At 35.5% G+C, this 21496-nt stretch overlaps 1 protein-coding gene across 2 annotated transcripts in view; it reads left to right on the top strand.

Annotated features, from left to right (window-relative positions):
• Nucleotides 1–21496, top strand: part of rnf11b (ring finger protein 11b) — a 160513-nt gene that overhangs the window by 26386 nt on the left and 112631 nt on the right. The window contains exons 2-3 of one of the 2 annotated variants that reach the window (XR_007441436.1): nucleotides 843–1012; nucleotides 2574–3826. Coding sequence is in view for 1 of the 2 variants with exons in the window: in XM_007231669.4 (XP_007231731.1) it covers nucleotides 843–1012; nucleotides 2574–2745 (342 nt within the window). In the remaining variant the exon portion in view is untranslated. Of the gene's footprint in view, nucleotides 1–842; nucleotides 1013–2573; nucleotides 10407–21496 lie in introns of those variants that run through there. The other variant, XM_007231669.4, reaches the window with a different exon arrangement.

The raw sequence follows: 21496 nt of genomic DNA, 5'->3' as shown, positions 1-21496 counted from the left end.
GTTGACCAGTAGTGTGTATATCTATATCTCACCCAGCCCTAGATAAAGTACACATTAAGTACACGCACACACACACACACACACACGCACACACACAAACTGACATTTCCCCCCCACTGGTCTTGCCAGAGACTGCTGAGTGTGCATCTGTTTCAATGGAACCCATTCTCTCTCTCTCTCTCTCTCTCTCTCTCTCTCTTTCTCTTTTCTCTTAGTCTCTCTCTCTCTCTTTATCTCTCTCTGTCTCTCTCCCTCGTTCTTTTTCTCTCCTCCTCTCTTCCTGTCTTTTTCACCTCTCTATATGGCTCTCTTCCTCTGTCTCTCTCTTCTCTCTCTCTCTCTCTCTCTCTCTCTCTCTGTCTCTTTTTTCCCCCTCTCAGTCCCCTTTGTCTCTCTCTTTCTTTCACTTTTCTGTCTGCCTCTGCCTCTCTCTTTCTCTCTTTTGCTTTCTCTCTCTCTAACCTCTATCTGCCTCTCTTCCTCTCTCTCTGTCTGTCTCTTTTTTTCCTCTCGATCTCTCTTTCTCGCTGTCTGTTGCTCTCTCTCTCTCTCTCTCTCTCTCTCTCTCTCTCTCTCTCTCTATTGTTCTCTCGTTCATGTAGAAAGTGTGTTCAGGTGAAATGTCGCCCCCTGGTGGAACACTGCTCGATTTCTCTCACATTATAAAAACGCTTAGTAATATCTCTATCTCTCTCTATCACTTCATTACTGTAATACAGAATCTCCACTTTCTCACTTTCTGATTTCTGATATTGATTCACACACTGAGTCTCAGTTTCAGGAGATGTGTTATACTGTTAACACAGATGAACTCATGTACTGTCGTGTGTGTGTGTGTTCAGGAACAGATCCACGTGCCGGTGTATCACCCGACGCCGAGTCAGGCCCGGCTGGCGACGCAGCTGACCGAGGAGGAGCAGATTCGCATCGCCCAGAGAATCGGCCTCATCCAGCACCTGCCCAAAGGAGTGTTTGATCCCGGCAGTGACGGCACTGAGAAGAAGATACGAGAGTGAGTAGTGTACGCAGTCAGTGTCTGACTGATGAGTACAGTAGATGTGTTTCAACCTGAAGAAAGATATTATTAATATTATTATTTTCTTTGCACTTGTGTGGGAAGCGTCTCCGGCTGATTTACTCACAAAAATATTATAGATAAACATAAATAATCATAGCTAAAAAAAAAGCTTTCATTGTAATGTTTGTATACAGTAGGTAGAAAGCTAAGATGTTAGGTGTTTGTCTGTGTCTGTCTCCGTCTGTGTGTCTGTCTTTCTGTCTAACTAAAAGTATAATTAAAACTGATTATAGTAGGTCTAAAATGAATCAGATAAAATGTTGACACCGTCTTTAATAATAAAATGTGTGTCAGATCCTGAGAGCTCCATTGTGTAGGATTAAACTACTGAACTAACTCTGAGATTATGTATTTGTAGCTCAAAATAGATTTTTTCCATCGATAAACTGGAACACAAAGATTTACAGAGCAAATTTCCATGATTTTTCCAAAACTTTCTGAGTTTTTATTTAATTTTTCCAAAACTTATCCAGGCCTGGAAATTGCTACTTTCAAATCCCATGACTTTTCCAGGTTTTCATGACTGTACAAACCCTCTGTCTGTGTCTCTTTTTATTTGTCTATGTCAGTCTCTGTCTGTTTGTCTGTCTCTTTGTCTGTCTGTCTTTGTCTTTTTGTCTCTGTGAATCTTTCTGTCTGTTTGTCTGTCTGTGTGTCTGTCTTTGTCTGTCTTTGTCTGTCTCTGTGTATCTTTCTGTCTGTGTGTCTGTCTTTGTCTGTCTTTGTCTGTCTCTGTGTATCTTTCTGTCTTTTTGCCTCTGTGTATCTTTCTGTCTGTTTGTATCTGTCTCTTTGTCTGTTTGTCTGTCTGTTTGTCTGTCTCCGTCTGTTTGTATGCCCTTCTGTCTCTTTGTCTGTCTGTGGGTGGATCTGTCTGTTTGTATGCCTTTCTGTCTATTTCTGTGTCTGGCTATGTCTGTGTGTATGTCTTTTGTCTGTGTCTTTGTCTGTTTGTCTCTTTGTCTGTCTGTCTCAGTGTGTATGTATTTATGTCTGTGTCTGTCTCTTTGTCTGTCTGTGTGTCTATTTCTCTGTATGTGTCTTTGTCTGTCTGTGTGCCTGTGTCTGGCTGTCTGACTGTATGGTCTCCATCTGTTTGTCTCTGTCTTTCTGTGTGTCTTTTTTTCTCTTCAGTTAGTATCTGTCTCTTTTTGTCTGTCTGTCTGTGTGTCTTTCTGTCTGTGTGTCTTTCTTTTTGTCTCTTTGTCTGCATGTTAGTATCTGTCTCTTTTTGTATGTGTGTGTCTGTCTCCATCTCTGTCTGTCTGTCTGTGTGTGGTCTACATCTGTTTGTCTCCGTCTGTCTCTGTCTATCAGTCTGTCTGCGTGTCTGTCTGGGATCACACCTTAATGCCCAGATAAATCTAATGTTACTGTACCTCAAACATCAGTATATAGATCTGTATTTTATGTGTAAGAATAAAAAGCAGCAGCAGCGTGTGTTTATCTGACTCTGAGAGTCTGAGTGTGTGATGTCTGTGTGTGTTCTCTGCAGGTGTGTGATCTGCATGCTGGACTTTGTTTACGGGGATCCGATCCGGTTCCTGCCCTGCATGCACATCTACCACATGGACTGCATCGACGACTGGCTGATGCGCTCCTTCACCTGCCCCTCCTGCATGGAGCCGGTGGATGCTGCACTTCTCTCCTCCTACGAAACCAACTAAATACACACACACACACACACCTGATGACGTCACATTTGTTTTTCAAGGGATGTATCCCTTGCTTCCAGCAGGTGACTGAATGGGGGTACGGACCCATGGTCCCACCATGTGTTTCTGGAGGACCTGAGAAGCTGAGATGCTCTCCTGGGTTTTCCTGCTGGACAGGAGAACCAATAGGAGCCTCACAACTGACTGCATCACGTGACTCTCCTCAGAAAGACCCTCCCAACAGCCCATTCGTTCTCCAGTCTGCTGAGGAACCTCGTACACTGGAAGGCATTAAACAGTAGAAAATTATACAAAAAAGAAGAGACTTCAATGGGGAAAATGCAATTTGTCCTGCCCTTCCTCCCCTATCTTGTCTTTCTCTCTATTTCTCTCTATATTTCTTTCTCTTCTCATTTCTGTTAAGGGCTCATTGTATTTTTAGCTTAGATGAAAAACGATTAAGGCTGCGTTCACACCCTAGCAGGTAAAAATGGTCTGAATCTGAACTTTTTCATCATATTTGACACAAATGCGTCCTCAATGGAAATGGATGACAGCAGTGTGCTAGAGTGAGTGTTTTAGTATTTGGGATACTATTTATAATAGAAATTTAGACTGTGTCGCTATTCCAGTAATATTTAAAGGTTCGTTCTCTGTTTCTAATGAAATTGCTGCAGAAATAATTGAAAATAAAATAAAGGAAGAACATAAAACGTCCCCTTTTGTATCAGCGACCTTTATCAAACAAATTCTCGGTCTTAAGCTCAGCTGCAAAATCCTTCACAGCTTCTAAGATGCTGGAAAAGATGAAACCAAAACTTCACATGAAGCTCTGTATTGCTCTTTTGCACATATTCGATAGGAGCTTAAAGAACTATTGAGATGAATGTAGGCAATAGATCACATTGAAAGAATCATCATATAAACACAAAATTTGGTGGGAACATCAGATTTGGGCCACTTTTACCTGCTGTGTGAACGTAGCCTATGTGATTTAAATGCGTTTGCACACAAATTACGAAAACAGCTCTGGAAAAAAATGAAGAGAGCACTTCATTTTCTGAATCAGTTTCTCTGATTTTGCTATTTATAGGTTTATATTTGAGTAAAATGAACATTGTTGTTTTATTCTATAAACTACAGACAACATTTCTCCCAAATTCCAAATAAAAATATTGTCATTTAGAGCATTTATTTACAGAAAATGAGAAATGTCTGAAATAACCATAAAGTTTATATTCATAAAGTTTTAAGAGTTCAGAAATCAATATTTGGTGGAATAACCCTGGTGGTTTTTAAACACAGTTTTTTTTTTCATGCATCTTGGCATCATGTTCTCCTCCACCAGTCTTACACACTGCTTTTGGATAACTTTATAGTGCTTTACTCCTGGTGCAAAAATTCAAGCAGTTCAATTTGGTAAAATCAAAGAAACTCATCCTTTTTTTAAATGGTCTCTCTCTTTTTTAAATTATTTTTCCTGAGCTGTATTAAAATTTGCACTTCTTCTCAGACATCTTCTCCCACCATTGCCTTCCTCTCTTTGTAGGGGGCTTGTGTGACTCATTCCATTCAGCTCCCAGCCTTTAGCTTTCCTTTTGGACTTTCTGCAGCTGCAGACTCTTGCTGTGGGTCATGGATTTGTTGGACGACTGGAAGAAGAATCTCTCTATTATTGGTCATGACCAGTGACTGTATAAAGCATGGGTAATGTGCTTCCATTTCCTTTCTTTTCTGTAGAAATGAAGCCAGAAATGTCCCCCATGTTGTTGAATTAGAGACAAGGGGTGGAGCAGTATTTAGACCAAGTGTCTCAGACTGCCTTCATTGAGTTGAGTTTTACAGCACAGTCTAAAGAACCAGAAGCAAAACAGCTTTATTGTACAGCATATTACAGAACCAGAGCTCAGCTCTGATTAATCTGTTTATAATAGAGACGAACCAAATCTAATACAGAGTTCAGTTTAACCCCCGATTAATATAAAACAGGATTATTTACACAGTATTTGGAATAAATGTGACAAAAGTTCTGACTGAGACAAAGTACAAGTGCATCACGTCTTAACTACTATAACATTTTCTGAATGGCTAACAATTAATTACTGTATGTAAAACTGGCTGTTTTATGCTAACACCAGAAAAACGTACAGAAAAAAAGGAAATAACTTAATACAGAGTGTTTGTTAATGTGCATATCAGCATTCAGAGGGTAGTTAACCCTCTATAGCATGTTTCTTGCATTTATTAAGAATTAAAATGCTTCAGAACCAATGCTTACCATGATCACCTTGTTATCTAACTGCGAAATGTTGCCCTGAAGCAACGAATAAAAAAAAAACTACTTTTAGGTTTTAGGAAGTAAATGAAAACAAAATAAGCTTCCCATGTGTCAACTTTACATATTGAAATGTTTAGGAAAGAGTTTAATAATCAAAAAGGTGGTTTGTTGGTATGGCAACACCATGCCATAGATTTAAGTTGATCTCTTACAGGTCGACGGCTACTCAGCTACTCCGTGTAGACTGTCAGTTACTTAATTCTATAGCTCTGTATGCTTAATAACATGCTGTAGAGAAGGTAGTTATCCCTCTGTAGCATGTTATTTGCATTTGTGCTTCAGAACCAATGCTTTAACATGATCGCCTTTTAATAAGCTTTAAAATAGGCTTTCCAAATATACTTCTTAACATATTAAAACATTTAGAAGACAGTTTAATGATCAAAGAAGAGGTTTGTTGCCTGACGGCAACACTATGCCATAGATTTGGGTTAATTTCTTACAGCTCGACAACTCAGCAACTCCATTTAGACTGTCAGTCACTTAATTTCTAACTGTAGCTCCGCGTGATCAATACCATGCCATAATTAACCTTCTATAGCATTTTTTTGCAGTTGTTTTCCAACTGTAAACTGTTGCCCTGAAGCAACAAAAATAAAAAAAATACCATTTTTAGGTTTAAGGAGGTCAATGAAAAACAAAACAGCTTAAATAGGCTTTCCAAAAATACTTCTTTACATATTAAAATGTTTAGAGGAGAGTTTAATGATTAAAAAAGAGGTTTGTTGCCTGAGGGCAACACCATGGCATAGATTTAGGTTAATTTCTTTCAGGTCCTTCTTCTTATGAAAATATAGTAGAATACTATTTCAAAACTGGAGAATTTCTATAGAGAAATAAAAAACAATACTGGAAAAGTAACTTTCTAGATTTTTGGGACACTGAAGATGGAAAGACTTTAGTTTAGATGAGGAAAAACTAGCTGGAAAATGGGCAGAGCTGTTCTGTAATGTAAATTATTTAAACATGGGGATGGACAGGGCCACATAATAATACTGCAACCAGCCAGCAGAGGCGCTAGACCTGTGCTGGCTGTGCTCTCCATGCGTCTATACAGTCACTGGTTACGATCAGCAGGCTGGAATATGCCTGTTATCCTGAAGCGTGGTGTTTTCTGTTGTTTTAAGGACGTTTATTGCAATATACAGTGCAGTGCGGGTCTGAAAGGAATCGCACAGTGAGGTCATTTCATGTTATTCTGGTTCTTTAAGAGTTTAGGTTTTATTAAGTTGAGGTTTGTACTGGTTAAACTATCAATTTATCCAGTTACTGTAATACACAATGGAGGGGGTTAAACATTATAGGCCTTTTGGATGCTTGGATGATTCTTGGCCCGCATGTTGCTGCATCGTTCATGCGTCAGTTCATGCTCAAGAGAGCTGACAGAAAGCTTCATATCTGATTATACAGCTCTGGAAAAAATTAAGGCACCACTTCAGTTTCTGAATCAGTTTCTCTGATTTTGCTATTTATAGGTTTATGTTTGAGTAAAATGAACATTGTTGTTTTATTCTATAAACTACAGACAACATTTCTCCCAAATTCCAAATAGAAATATTCTAATTTAGAGCATTTATTTGTGGAAAATGAGAAATGACAAATAACAAAAAAGATGCAGAGCTTTCAGACCTCAAATAATGCAAAGAAAACTAAAAGTTCATATTCATAAAGTTTTATGAGTTCAGAAATCAATATTTGGTGGGATAACCCTGTTTTTTTTTTGCATCTTGGCATCATGTTCTCCTCCACCAGTCTTGCACACTGCTTTTGGATAACTTTATGCTGCTTTACTCCTGGTGCAAAAATTTATTCAAGCAGTTCAGTTTGGTGGTTTGATGGCTTGTGATCATCCATCTTCCTCTTGATTATATTCCAGAAGTTTTAAATTTGGTAAAATCAAAGAAACTCATGAATTTTACATTGTCTCTTAGTTTTTCCAGAGCTGTAGATCAAAGCAAATCAAATTAATCAATGTAAGCAATCTTAAGACTAAAGAAAATATCAGAAAATTCCAAATTGCTGTTTTTTTTTTGTTTTGTTTTTTTTTTAAATCAACTGAATAAAAAAAATAATTTAATGACTTGCCAACGTGTAAATTATCTCAGTAGTGTTGAGTAGTCGAGACTAGAGAATATCGAGCCCAAGTAAAGAGAATTTTACATCAACAATAAACAGAATATTAAATAAAATAACATTGCTGTTCCCATAAATGAGAAGCTCAAACACCTTTACACAACATGAACGAGCAGATCAGTCAGAGTGCATCGGTTTATTTCCTTAATATGAGAATTATAAGCAAATTAATATGTGCCTTTTGCATGTTTCAAGATGCGCAAGGTGTACTTTCCCTGCTGTTACGATAGCAAAGACACCTCGACATGCCCTAAATCAAGCTGCACAGTGTACGGTTTACAATTATTCCATAGATAACTAAAATAGGGCTCTAAATATAAGACCACTTCACATTTAAATATCTTTTCGCTGTTTAAAAAGCATTTAAAGGTCATGTTCGTAAATAATCACTGTCTAATCAACGATTAGTCGACTGCTAAAATAATCGTTAGCTGCAGCGCTAGTGCAAAATTTCAAGATAGAATTGACTCCAAATTAGTTTGAGACTCTTTATTACTATAAATCTAGTTCTGGCAGCTTTTATAAGACCACAAAAGAGCATTCGTGTCAGTGTTGATGTGTGAAATACCAGCATAGAGTGAATCTTACACCTGCATCGCTTCAGAGAATTCACCACAGCTCATAAACCACTAGAAATCTTAGAAACTGAGCGCCTCTGTTACGACTCGCCTGCAGACATAAAAGCAGAGCGGAGAAGAAAGCGTGTCGAGCTTTTAGACTGTGTTACAAACAGAGGAGATAAAGATTAACCCCTAACACCCTGACTGACATCATTTGCAGGAGCACTGAAGTTAACAGAAGCGTGAAACTGATTCACTTCAGTCACATGGCTCCTTACAAATAATGCATGCCAAGTTTAATATACAACTTTTACAGCAGTCAGATTTTTACTTTATCTCAGACTGCACAACTTTTCTTGTAATTGGGAATATTTGAATATTTTAGAGGTTGTGGTTTGCATACTACCTTAACTAATCAATGGCACATGCTCAGCTGAGTCCCAATTGTGTTAATTACTAATTTAACTAGTTTTTGAGTATGCACAATAAGAAAAGTAAGTACTGATTTGTACCTAAAAGAGTATAAAGCTTGTCTCTGGGGCTGTACCTTATATTGAGGTACTAAAAAAAAGTACCTTTCAGTGAAAGTCCCTTTTTGTATCCATGTTTTTTGAGCCAGTAAAGATTATAAAGATTATAAACATTATCATCAACTAAATATGGCTCAAAAACTTAAAAATAAAAAAATAAATGTGCAATTTAAATATATATAATATATTGTTTATTAGTACAGTAGTGATCCAGAATACTGAATGTACCTTTTGGCTGCAGGTTAAATGGTACAAATTTGTACTTATTGCTGTTAGAAATTAGAAAATTGAATAGAAATTAGCAATAGAAGTACAAAGCAATAGAAATTGCTTTGTACTTCAGAGGGATCAAATCTGACCCTGTAAAGACCAATACTGTATCTTTGAGGGTACAATTATGAAGAGAGTACCTTTGAGTACAAAAAAGTACTCATATCATACCTCTGTTTTTTAGAGTGTGTAGTGTAGATATAAGTTGAATTATAAATTAAGTATTGTGAGAAAATTGAGAGTTTTGGACAAATTTGGAACCATGGTATTTGAAGGTATGGAGAAATTCAATGTAAGTTTTTTAGGACAGAATTAAGTCCACTTTTACAATAGCAAAATGGCAGAAAGCAAACAAAGTATATATTAGATTTAGAGAATTAATAAGAGTGTAATTCCTATACATACAAAAAGGAAATGTTCGTCCACTGAAAATGAAACCATATGCTGCCAAACTGCCTATAGTACTGTCTACCAGGGCTGCAACTAATGACTATTTTAGTAGTCGACTAATCTTGCAATTATTTTTTTTGATTAGTCACGATTACAATGAATAGTGTTTCCTATTAGTTAGGCTTTTACTGGATGTTCATAGCTAAACTTTTAGGAATGTAAGGATAGTTGACGTATCTATAAAAATGACACAGTATATTATAGGACACATTCACACAGGCACAATGTTGTCTTTTTCAGGAAATTCTGCTTAATTCTACTTAAATATTAATTTATATATTGCTTTGTTGTCTTGTCCCTTATCTGGTGTGTTTACAGTTTTTGTGTCGAAGTTGTAGAAAAATATCTTACCAAGATTCTATTTTTATTATTTTATACTAAATCAGTTTAATGCAAAAGAAAATGTAACAAAACTAAAGTAAGGTAACAACTGAAATCTACCACAAAGCTATGCAAAAATGGAAACAATATTTATTCAAAATAAATATATAAAATATAGCAAAACTAATACAGTATAGAATCCCTTTCTTTTCTTTTTTTTTATTGTGTCGAAGATTTTTGTGATATTATTGCATATGATATAGTATGGCTTACCCCTGTTTGTACACAGAATTTAAATTGAGATTTTCCACTGAAGGAAAGTACAGACTACGATTAGACTTAATCTCTTAATCTGAGAATTTAAACCATAATAAATTGGTAAACGCAACAATGAAAATCAGCATCACGATGCAGCACCATAGACAATAAATCATCAAACATTTTATCTATTTTATCCAGATTATAATAGAGCCAAGAATAACAGAGCCCGAGTATTTCACTGAGCGGTTTCTTTCAGGCAGCGCTGAATCCTGGGAGAGAGGAGGATCTGAAGACTGAGATGATTCTGAGATGATTGTGCTGAGGTTTGCTCGTGGACTGATGGACTTGCCTCTGAATGACCAGGAAGATTAAGGCAGGAAGCTCTGCGGCTGATCCGATGCTGCTTTTGTGTTCTGAAATATCAGATTATCACTTATTACAATCATTACTTTTATTATTTAAAAAAAAATCCATGTGTGTAATATTATTCTTTTAATTCTGTGTTTTATTCATCTGTTGCAATTAACCATGATGTAACTGCTTGTTTATTACCAGACCCAGTCATTTATTTAAATACAGCAAAATCACTGGAGAGACGAAGTGTGTGTGAGTGTTGTTTCTGCTGGACGTGTGGTATACACTAATCATATACACTAATCAAGCATAACAAAGATTTTATTATTTTTCATTTTTCTCCCCAAGAAAAGGTGAAGATTAGCACACGCCTCCTCCGACACATGTGAAGTCAGACTCCGCCTCTTTTTGAACGTTGCCAAGTAGCATCACAGAATACAAATTGTCATGTATTCTTTATTCCAGCACCCCACAGTATGTCTTTGCTGTCGTAACAATGGGATAAGTACACCATGCACTGCTCTAAACGTGAAAAATTCTCTTCATTAATCATGGGTGTGTTTTGACTGCAACATGAAATAAACCAATCAGTGTGTCTCTTGCCATTACCTTTAAGAGCCAGGTGCACTCTGACTTTGGCAGATTACTATTGACTACGCAAACAGCATAAAAATAGACTGTTGGTGGGGTGTAAGATAGCAATAAACATCATGATATTTTAAGCATATTCTTTAATTTTAAACTAATAAAACTCCCTCTGACTGCGGTTACTTTTGAACCTCCTACTTGAGTAAACTCCTAAATGCACACCACTCTAGACAATGGCTTCTCTAGAAAATGCTTAAAAAATTATATATTTTTTATTTATTGGGTCTAATATGTATTTAGATTTAGTTTTTCACCATTATCTGGCATCCTTAGTAGACTTATATGCTGTTAAATTTTATTTATTTATTATACATTTATTTTTTTAATACTGTTTGATAGTTTACTTTAAGCCTAAATATATATATAAATATTTTTTTAATGCAATTAACTACGCCAGCAAGTTTGACCCCAACTTCCACCGTAATCTTTCCCAATACGCAGATTGTTTTTCTGGAGAGGTTCGCTTGTGGTGAGAATATGATCTGGTCTATACTCCTTTTTAGTTGAGCTAAACTGCTGATAAGGCACAGTTTAATCTGATATATTAGCCAGTTAATATACTGCTATGAAGGAACGCCGTCTCTGCTGCTCCACGCTGTTTACACGCACAGTATGTGCAGCGTTTCACTTCTTGTATCTGCGCTGCACGCCCCATTAAAAACACTGTTTAAAATGGCAGTGGCAAATAATGATCTAATTTGTCATGTATTCTTTATTCCTGCGCCCCACAGTATGTCTTTGCTATCGTAACAACGGGAAAAGTACGCCATGCACTGCTCTAAACGCGAAAAAGTTGTGTAATAAATATTTTGCCATTCCCTTTAACCCTTGTGTGGTGTTCGGGTCTATGGGACCTGTTTTCATTTTTCATCAAATGATACTAAAAATATATATTTTTTTTCTAACTCAAACTCATTGGCATTGGCTCATTTTTTGTGAAAAACATACATAAAAACACATTTTCGATAAACACACACTGTATCCCCCCCCCCACACACACACATTTATATTACATACAGTATGTTTGGCCAAGGGCTAATAAACATTGCTTCATTTGTAAATTTGAAACTAAACAAATTTTCTACTCATATCTTGAGTTTAATTCATCTTCTTTTACATTTTATTAAAAAACTAATAAAAAAAGAATAGCACTTTTTAAAAGAAATGTAACATAAGAAAGGTAAAGGGCAAATATTAACCATGTAAGCTGTTTATATTGCTTGCAATTTAGGTGAAGCAAGCATGTGTAAAGCATTTTAATGTAAAATTGCTTAATTTTGCTGAATTAAATACAAGTAACAAAGTAAACGAGTAACAAAAATATGAACACCACACAAGGGTTAAGAGCCAGGTACTCTCTTACTTTGGCAGATTATTTAAGACTCTTTCGTGGTGCAGGGTTCAAAAATAGGTGAAAATAGACTGTTAGTGGGGTGTAAGATAGCAATACGAATTGTGACACCTCTTGCACAGGGTAGATAGGTAAGATAGGGCCATGTTACTTTAATAACTGAAGAATCACTGAAGAAACATATTTTAAGCTTATTAATTAATTTATTAATTCATTAAAAACTATTAAAACTCTCTCTGACTGCGGTTACTTTTGAACTAATGGTGTTGAGTTGTCTCTTAAATGCACACCACTCTAGACAATGGCTTCTCACTTAACAACTTTATTGAACTTTCTGGTCCAAAAAAGTAACAATTCTGAGCTCTGTGATAAACATTTTTCAAGAAATTTAAGGTACAATTAAGCAATATCATTATAATAGTAGGGGAGACCGGGTATGAAAGTAACACTTTTTGGAAAACACCTCAAACTACCTATTTTTTTAAAAGGTACAGATATGAAACTTTTTGACAAAGCACCCACATTTGTCTACTACAAATTATAACCATTTAAATGTCCTCCATTATATCCCATAACTTGTCAGATCATGTCAATTACAGAGTGTACTTTTGTTACAACCATCCCACTACCGGGGTAGGTTGTAACACCTGCCGGGGTAAGTTGTAACAGATAGACAAAAATACAAAGAAAACAATGGAACTTCATTTCATTTGCCAATTTGTTTACTTATTTATTTATTTTATTTATTTACTCGTTTATTAATTTAGTGCTTACCAAAAATTCAATTGAATTTGCTCAAAAAAGGACTGACATATCCAACACGTGGAAGGTCCTTTGAGCCATGGTCTTTTAAAACCTTGAATTTTTCTGTAGTATCTGTACAAAGTGACTGATTGTCCCTTCTTAACTTCCTCTGCAGCTCTTTCTAGAATTTTGGCATCCACTCCTCTTTCTGTTTTCCTCACCCATGTTCTAGGCATTCTGGAGAATTAGTAAAATCACAAAAAAACTATAATGTTAATGCCCGGGGATGGTTGTAACATTTCCAAAAAGTCTTGTTACAACCTACCCCACCCCTGTCATTCTTTGTTTAGCTAGCTAAATTAGCATGGTGCTTTAACATTAGCAAGAGACAGTTACACCATTCATTACTCCATAAACTGTACTTTCACCTGATTTAACACAAACAGTAATTGCAAAAGGCAAAAATAAAAAATAAAAATACTTTCTTATCTCAGAATTGAACTTTTCCTTGTAGTTTGAAGACAAATGATGTCAGTGGCTTGAACTTTTCCTTGGACGATCGGAATGACAGTCTGAGGGAACTGAAGCTGTCACATAACTCATATCTTATCCCTTATTGGTGGAATTTGTGGTGTTACAACTATCCCCGTGTTACTTTCACAGACAAACCAAGTCTCCCTGAAGCTGCGGGAGTCTCCCGCATTTCGGTAGTGGCTCCCGGATGCCCGCGAGTCACATATAATCTCCCGGAATTCAGAAGGAGCGCCCCAAACGCGCACACAGGCCACAGACTTGTATTCTCTAATCGCGTGTGGGAAGGAGAGAGAGAAAACAGAGAGGGTTCTGATTGGCCTGTTCTCTGCAAAGAGTCTGTGAGACAGCCAATCAGTTTTTAGTGTGGGCGGGCAGTGTTTTCCCCCCCTCCCGCACGGGATTTGTTCAGAGAGTGAGAGAAAGCAGATCATGGCGGAGGCAATATTAATAATTATTGTAATATGATATGAAATGTTTTTGATTTTGTGCAATTTCTTGTGATATTGTGATAAGCAGAGGCAGGGCCTTCCAAAAAGAAAAAAGATAAAACCAATTTTGTTTCAACTTTGAATACTCTAAATTTTATATATAAAAAAAAATAATAAAGTAAAAAATGTAAAATTAATTAATATAAAATTAAAGTTTCGTTATCATTTGTTTTTTTATTCCCGCGGGGGAAATCAACAATTTTGCAACTTGGGATGTCTGCTTTCATACCCGGTCTCCCATACTCAAATAATCCACTTTTACTTAAAGAGTAAAAAGCTTGAGTTGTTACTTCAACTTCTACAGAAGTATTTTAAACCCTTTTATGAGCAAAGTTTGGAGAAACTGGCCCAAAATGAAACAGAATAGAGGTGAATCTGTGGAAGCATGAACTGAAACTGGAGAGATTAATGTGTGAAATCTGTCTGTATTCAGGCCTGTGCTCTGGTTGCATTGTCTGTTCCGGATTTTTCTCTAATAGATGATTGGAGGTTTGATGCTCCATTTTTTTTGTTTCTCTCTAAACTCCCCCGTCATCAGTTCTATAAAAAGAAAACTGAGGACAGGAAGTGGAAACTTGCTGCTGGTTTTGTGAGCTGTTTCTCTGCGCTCCATATTTATTCATGAGCTGCTGATCTGCTGACCTGTTACCACCCAAACTAAACCCCAAACCCTGATCCTGACCCAAAAACACACACCTGACTACAGATAAAAATAAAGAAGATAAATTATATTAAATGTCTTTTTAAGAGCATTTTAAAATGCTCAGAAATTAATTTCACTTAATATTCACTTCATAAGGTTCTTGAGAATATGGATAAAACAGGTATACATTTATAAAATAAATAAAACATTAGTTAAATGACAAAATCTGAAGGTACATAATTATATAATTATAATTATAGACTATTATAGAGGTTCTGGCTGTTCAGAAATGTACCGGTGCAACCTTTTCAGTTTGTGTTTTATTCATAAAGTCATTTAGTTTTTCCAGTTATTTCTTTGTTTGTGTTAACCTCTTCAGTCAGTCAATAAAATATACTTCTTTTTATCTGAGCTAAACTGCTGATAAAGCGCTGTTTAATCTGATATATTAGCCAGATTATATACTGCTATAATCAAGCGCTGCCTCTGCTGCTCCATGCTGTTTACTCACTAAGAGCTCGATAAGTGCTGCATGCACTGCTCACATCTGCACTGTATGTCCTATTGAAAATGCTGTTTAAAATGGCAGCGGCAAATATGTATCTAATTTTTTTCATTTGTTCTTTATTCCAGCGCCCCACCGTATGTCTTTGCTATCGTAACAATGGGAAAAGTACACCATGCGTGGCTCTAAATGCAAAAAAGGTGTGTACTAAATCTTTTGCCATTCCCTTTAAGAGCCAGGTGCTCTCTGACTATTTCAGGGGTGCAGAAACAAGCGTGAAAACAGACTGTTGGTGGGGTGTAAGATGGCAATGAGCATTATGACACTTCTTGCACAGGGTGTGTGATAGGGCCCTGTTACTTTGATAACTCAGCATCACTGAAGAAACATATATTTAAAGCACATTCATTCATTAAAAACTAATAAAACTCCCTCTGTCGACAAGAATGGTGACCATTCTTGTCAATATCTTCTCACTTAACTTTATTAAACCATTTGGTCCAAAAAATTACAATTCTGAGCTCTGTGATAAATATATTTCAAGAAATATAAGGTACAATTAAGCAATACCATTATAAAAGTACTCCAATAATCTCAATATCATTAATTATTAAATCATCATAGTAAAAAAAATAAAGTTATTACCATTACCAAGTTCACTTTATCTGATATAATCTACATTTAACAGCAGACCTCGTGCAGTAGCACTTGTGCTTCAGCAGAGGGAGATAACAGTGCTCACTTCTCACTTCTGAAAGCCACTTTTCTATCTTTCTATATTTCTCTGTTTTTATATGATGGTTTTATGAATCAGTAGCATGATGGAGTCTAGCTGATAATTGAAAAAAATATATATATATAAACTTAACTGAAATGTCTAAGTATGCTGTAAATATACTAACAGATTTATGTACTTACTTAAAATATATTAAAATATTAATATTATGCTTTCATCAAATGTAAAATATTGTAAAAAGTACAATATATTAATAGACTACTGTAAAGTACACTTTTAGTTTAATGTAATTCAGTATACTTCTAAAATACTTATTTGAAAATATACTTTTGTACTTTTTTGTAGCAAAGTGTGTTAAAAACATCTGTTACAGTACAATGTATCAAGTAGTGTTTTAGAAAGTAAATTCAATTATTTCTACTAGTTTAAAACATTTAAAGTAAATTTGTAGCAGACTAAAAACTGTAGTACAGTATATTTAAATACCTTTTTATACCCCACTAATTCAGTCCAAAAAGTGAAACTCTTTCATAATTATTATTATATATATATATATATTTTCCTATTTTATATAGTGCTTGTGCTACTTTACATTACATTACACTACATTACATTTGGCAGACGCTTTTGTCCAAAGCGACTTACAATAGTCAAGTACAGAAGTAAAATAAGTTAAAGGTAAACATCTTTGGATAGGGATTAAAGGAGGTCAAGGGGAAATAATAGAATAGAGGAGTGCTTCCTTTGCACTATCCTCTGTTCTGCTGTAACACTGCACATTTCCCCGTTGCTGGAATAATAATGGACTGTCTTGTCTTCTCTTATCTTAAGATAATAGATGTATCACACAAAGAGTGATCTGTTTTAAGTGTTTATTTATTATGCCTTACAGCCAATAAAAACCCAAAAATCAGTGTCTCAGGAAATTAGAATATTATATTAGAAGCCCAATTGGTAATTTTGGCAGTGTGGGCAGTGTGCCAAGTCCTGCTGGAAAATGAAATCCTCATCTCTATAAAAGTTGTCAGTAGCAGAGGGAAGCTGTAAGATATGAAGTGCTGTAAGATTTTGTGGGAAAACAAAACTGCACTGACTTTAGACTTGATAATAAAACACAGTGGATCAACACCAGCAGATGACAGACATGTCTCTCCAAACCAGCACTGATTGGTGGAAACTTCACACTATACCTCACTAGATTTCATTTTCAGACTTAAAATAGTTGAGTAACAATATTTAAAAATTAGGATTATCCCGTTTTTCGGCAATGTTACAACTTTGGACACAATGACAGTAAATGTGTGAAAAATAATAAACAATTATGAATCGAACCATTTTAATTTCCTACGCTCTACTATGTGACCATGTTAGTCAGAAAGACACTGGCCAAAGAAAACAGATTCATGCCAGAGTTTTCCAACTCCAGACCCCAGTAGACAGTTTGGTGTTTTCCTGTACCTGAGTCATCCGACTCACTAATTATCACGTCCTGTCTGAGCTGGATCAGGTGTGCATAAACCGGAAAAAAACACAGACGCCCAATTCAGACTGGATCCTGAGGCGTGTTTAGTCCTGGATATGGATGTTTAGTTATATATCCGTTTATTTATCTGTTTATTAGGTTAAATTCTACTGAATAATAACAAAACAGCTAAATCGGCAAGTAGTTATTTAACTATAAAGCAGAAAGGGAAATGGGGGCAGTGGATGAGATGGTAGAGCGTAGATACTGTTAGTGCTTACTGGATTTAAATGCAGAAGCACTGCGCCATTAAAATAGCAATCCACCAAGTCAGAGCACACCTGACTCTTAAAGAGAATGGGCAGTGATACTCTGATTGATTTATTACACACTACACCTAAAACACACCCATGATTAATTTAGAGAATTAGTACATGCCTTTTGTGCATTTCGAGCAATGCAAAGTGTACTTTTCCCGTTGTTACGATAGCAAAGAATCAATCTGTATGGTGCACTGTTGGCGGCTCACCTATAGATCGCTAAAATAGGGCCCAATGATTTTCATGCAGGACAATGACAATATTTGGTGGAATAACCCTGTTTTTTAATCACAGTTTTTATGCATCTTGGCATCATGTTCTCCTCCACCAGTCTTACACACTGCTTTTGGAGAACTTTATGCTGCTTTACTCCTGGCGCAAAAATTCAAGCAGTTCAGCTTGGTTTGATCATCCACCCTCCTCTTGATTATTAGATTTATGAATTTTCATAATATTAAATTAAAAATGCTATATACTGTTAGTATAAGACATGATCTTTAGCTGCTTTCACTGGCATTCATTTAATCAGATCACACATTATTACTATTATAACTTATCTAAAATATTTAGTATCAGTCAAAAGTTTGGACTCACCTTAAATTTGAGTGTTTTTTTTTAGTTATTTTAAAATGTTCTGCACTGTAGATTACTAAATACTAAAGTCATCCAAACTATGAAGGAAAACATATGATATTATTTAGTAAATTAGTTATTATTTGCATGTATCCTTAAGTAGAGCCACAAAAGCTTTATTAAAATTGTTATGATGAAACTGGCACTCATCAGGACCGTCATCGTGCGTCCCTGGAAAGGAGAGAAGAATAAGAGTTTCCTCTGGGGTACAGGATGAGTTCAAAAACAGCTCCCTAGATAAGATTTTAGTTTGTTTAACACTTTTAAGTTACTACATAATTCCTTATGTGTTCCTCCGTAGTCTGATGGATCACTTCTCTATTCATTTACTATGTAGGAAAAATAATAAAAATGAAAATAAATACATTTTTACTGGTACTGTATATAATAGATCTAACAGATGCAAAGTTGAGAACGTATGTATATAACAATGCTTGAGCCAAGCTAAAACCATCTATTGAATTTAAATCAGTGGAAAACATTAAAATTTGCATAAAATCTAAAGTGAAATTTGGAATTTATTTGGAGTTAACTACGGTGGCTGAGAAAGCCCAACGCAGTGCAAATTGAAAAGCGCTGCAAAAGCACAAAACACATCCATCAAAATTACAACACAGGCGCAGCAAATAGAAAAACGCGCTGCAAAAAGAAAAACGCGCTGCAAATAGAAAAACGCGCTGCAAATAGAACCACAACACAACGGAAGTGAGTCACAACACAACGGAATTTTCCCGGGGGACCTTAAAAGATGCTGTACCAGCTAAGCTGCGTCTTCAGTAACGTCTCGGACTTCACTATGTGTACAAAGGACAATACGTGGCAAACAAGGCGTTTTGTGAAGCAGAACTTTTAATAATATGCACACAACCGTGGTAATCACAGGTAATAAACATTACTTACTTTTCAGAAGCTTGTTTGCCACTTATTGTCCTTTGTATACAGCTGGTACAGCATCTTTTAAGGTCCCCCGGGAAAATTCCGTTGTGACTCACTTCCGTTGTGTTGTGGTTCTATTTGCAGCGCGTTTTTCTTTTTGCAGCGCGTTTTTCTATTTGCTGCGCCTGTGTTGTAATTTTGATGGATGTGTTTTGTGCTTTTGCAGCGCTTTTCAATTTGCACTGCGTTGGGCTTTCTCGGCCACCGTAGTTAACCCCTTAACGCCTGTTGTTGCAAATATGCGACTAACCGTTTGATTCAATCAACCTGCCAAGATAGCGCCTGCATTCCCCCAATGCCTGTTAGTGCATATTCGCCACGGACCTAGGAACCTTTGACAATTTACAATTCAAATGAATCTAGAATTCAAATTAATGAAATGTTTCCTGTAATATTTGTGTATATTGTGTTGGTGACAGTAATTGGTGTTATTTATTATTGAATGCCTGCTGTTGGGTGCATAAATAAAACATTGATTTTTCACTGTTATATTACTCTGTTATTGTTATCTTAGTATGGACCATTATGTCTGCTGTAGCAAATTTGCAACATACCAAATTTACCCCAAATAGACCATATTGCCTGTTGTTGCAAATTTGCAACATACCAAACTTTCTATTTATTTTTGTGCAAAAGTGAAATTAATAATCTCAACAATATTTACTATCTACTTAAAGGTAAAACACACATGAAACATTTTTTCATATACAGCTACATTAATTCAGGCGTTAAGGGGTTAAGCAAAGTAAAGTAGTGAAAATGTGAAAATCATGTATCATTTTTGTTCGACTTCCCAATTATGTGCTACTTTGTGTTGTTCTTACACTTAAAACCTATATTAAAAAAAAATGTACTGAGGTTTTAAGTTTGTGATTGTAAAGTGACAAAACGTGAAAAAAAAATCAAGGGGTATGAATACTTTTGCAAGCCACTCTATTCACAGTTCAATCATGGTGAGGTCAGATATGTATATCTCAACCCTCCAGATAAGTACAGTACAGGCCAAAAGTTTGGACACACCTTCTCTTTTTTTTCAATGCGTTTTCTTTATTTTTCATGACTATTTACATTGTAGATTCTCACTGAAGCATCAAAACTATGAATGAACACATGTGGAGTTTTATGTACTTAACAAAAAAAGGTGAAATACCTAAAACAAACATGTTTTATATTCTAGTTTCTTCTTTCCCTTTGCTCTGATTACTGCTTTGCACACTCTTGGCATCATTCTCTCAATGAGCTTCTTTAAGAGGTGGCCACCTGAAATGAAAAGTTTTCCAACAGTCTTGAAGGAAGGAAGGAGTTCCCAGAGGTGTTTATTAGCACTTGTTGCTCCTTTGTCTTCTTCACTCTGTGCTCCAGCTCACCCCAAACCATCTGGATTGGGTTCAGGTCCGGTGACTGTGGAGGTTCAGCTCATTTTTTGTTAAGTACATAAAACTTCACATGTGTTCATTCATAGTTTTGATGCTTCAGTGAGAATCTACAATGTAAATAGTCATGAAAATAAAGAAAACATTGAAAAAGAGAAGGTGTGTCCAAACTTTTGGCCTGTACTGTATCCAGATCAGATAAAAAAAGTTTAATACATGATTTCTAATGTATTCACTCATAGTATATAGGATGAATTGAGTAATAATGATTGATATTGTATTTAAAAGTTGAATAATGAATTAATAGACATTATTTAATGTTTAATTCTGTGTATTTATGCTGGAAGACGTGTGGTTAACACATGACTGCATCCACCATTTTGTTCTCATCTTCTGTCTACAGGCTGGAGAGAGAGAGAGAGAGTGAAATGGGGTAGTTCCACTTTCTCTCTGTGTGTGTGATATAATTTAGTGTATCACAGCTCTTATATTTGAGGACAGACAGTTGTGAGTCTATAAAAGTATTGTATAAGTCTGATAAAATAACACAATAACTGTGGAATTGTATATATTGTTTGAATTGTATCTACTTACAAGTCTTACCCTCATATTTACAGTGTATAGAATATTATACAGGGTTTGGTGACACAAATTCTTAAAAATAAAAAATAAAATAAATTAGTGCCTTAAAATGAATGTTTTATAGTATAAATCTTGTAAATTAAAAAAATATATACTTAATTGTACTTAAAACATATTGAGAAATGTCTAAGTATGCTGTAAATACAGAAGTATTTTAAACTCTGCTATACCCTGGTGAAAAAATATATATACTTAATTGTACTTAAAACATATTGAGAAATGTCGAACAGATTTACTTAAAATATATTAAAAGTACATTAATATTATGCTTTCATCAAATGTTTGAAAGTAAACTGTGATCATACGTTTAAAAAAATACAGTATAGTGTTTTTTAAATAAATAGACTACTATGACATACACTTTTAGTTTAATGTAATTCCATTTACTTCTAAAATACTTATTTCCAAATATACTTTTGTACATTTTTAGCAAAGTGTGTTAAAAACAGTGGTAACAGTAGTTCACTTAAAGAGCAATATATCATGTAGCGTTTTAGAAAGTAATTTAAATTACTACATTGGTAAAATGTT

This window comes from Astyanax mexicanus, chromosome 12, assembly GCF_023375975.1.
Source record: "Astyanax mexicanus isolate ESR-SI-001 chromosome 12, AstMex3_surface, whole genome shotgun sequence".
NCBI classification, from domain to species: domain Eukaryota; kingdom Metazoa; phylum Chordata; class Actinopteri; order Characiformes; family Acestrorhamphidae; genus Astyanax; species Astyanax mexicanus.
Note: the sequence above shows the minus strand (reverse complement) of the source record. Positions and strands in the feature narration are given on the sequence as shown.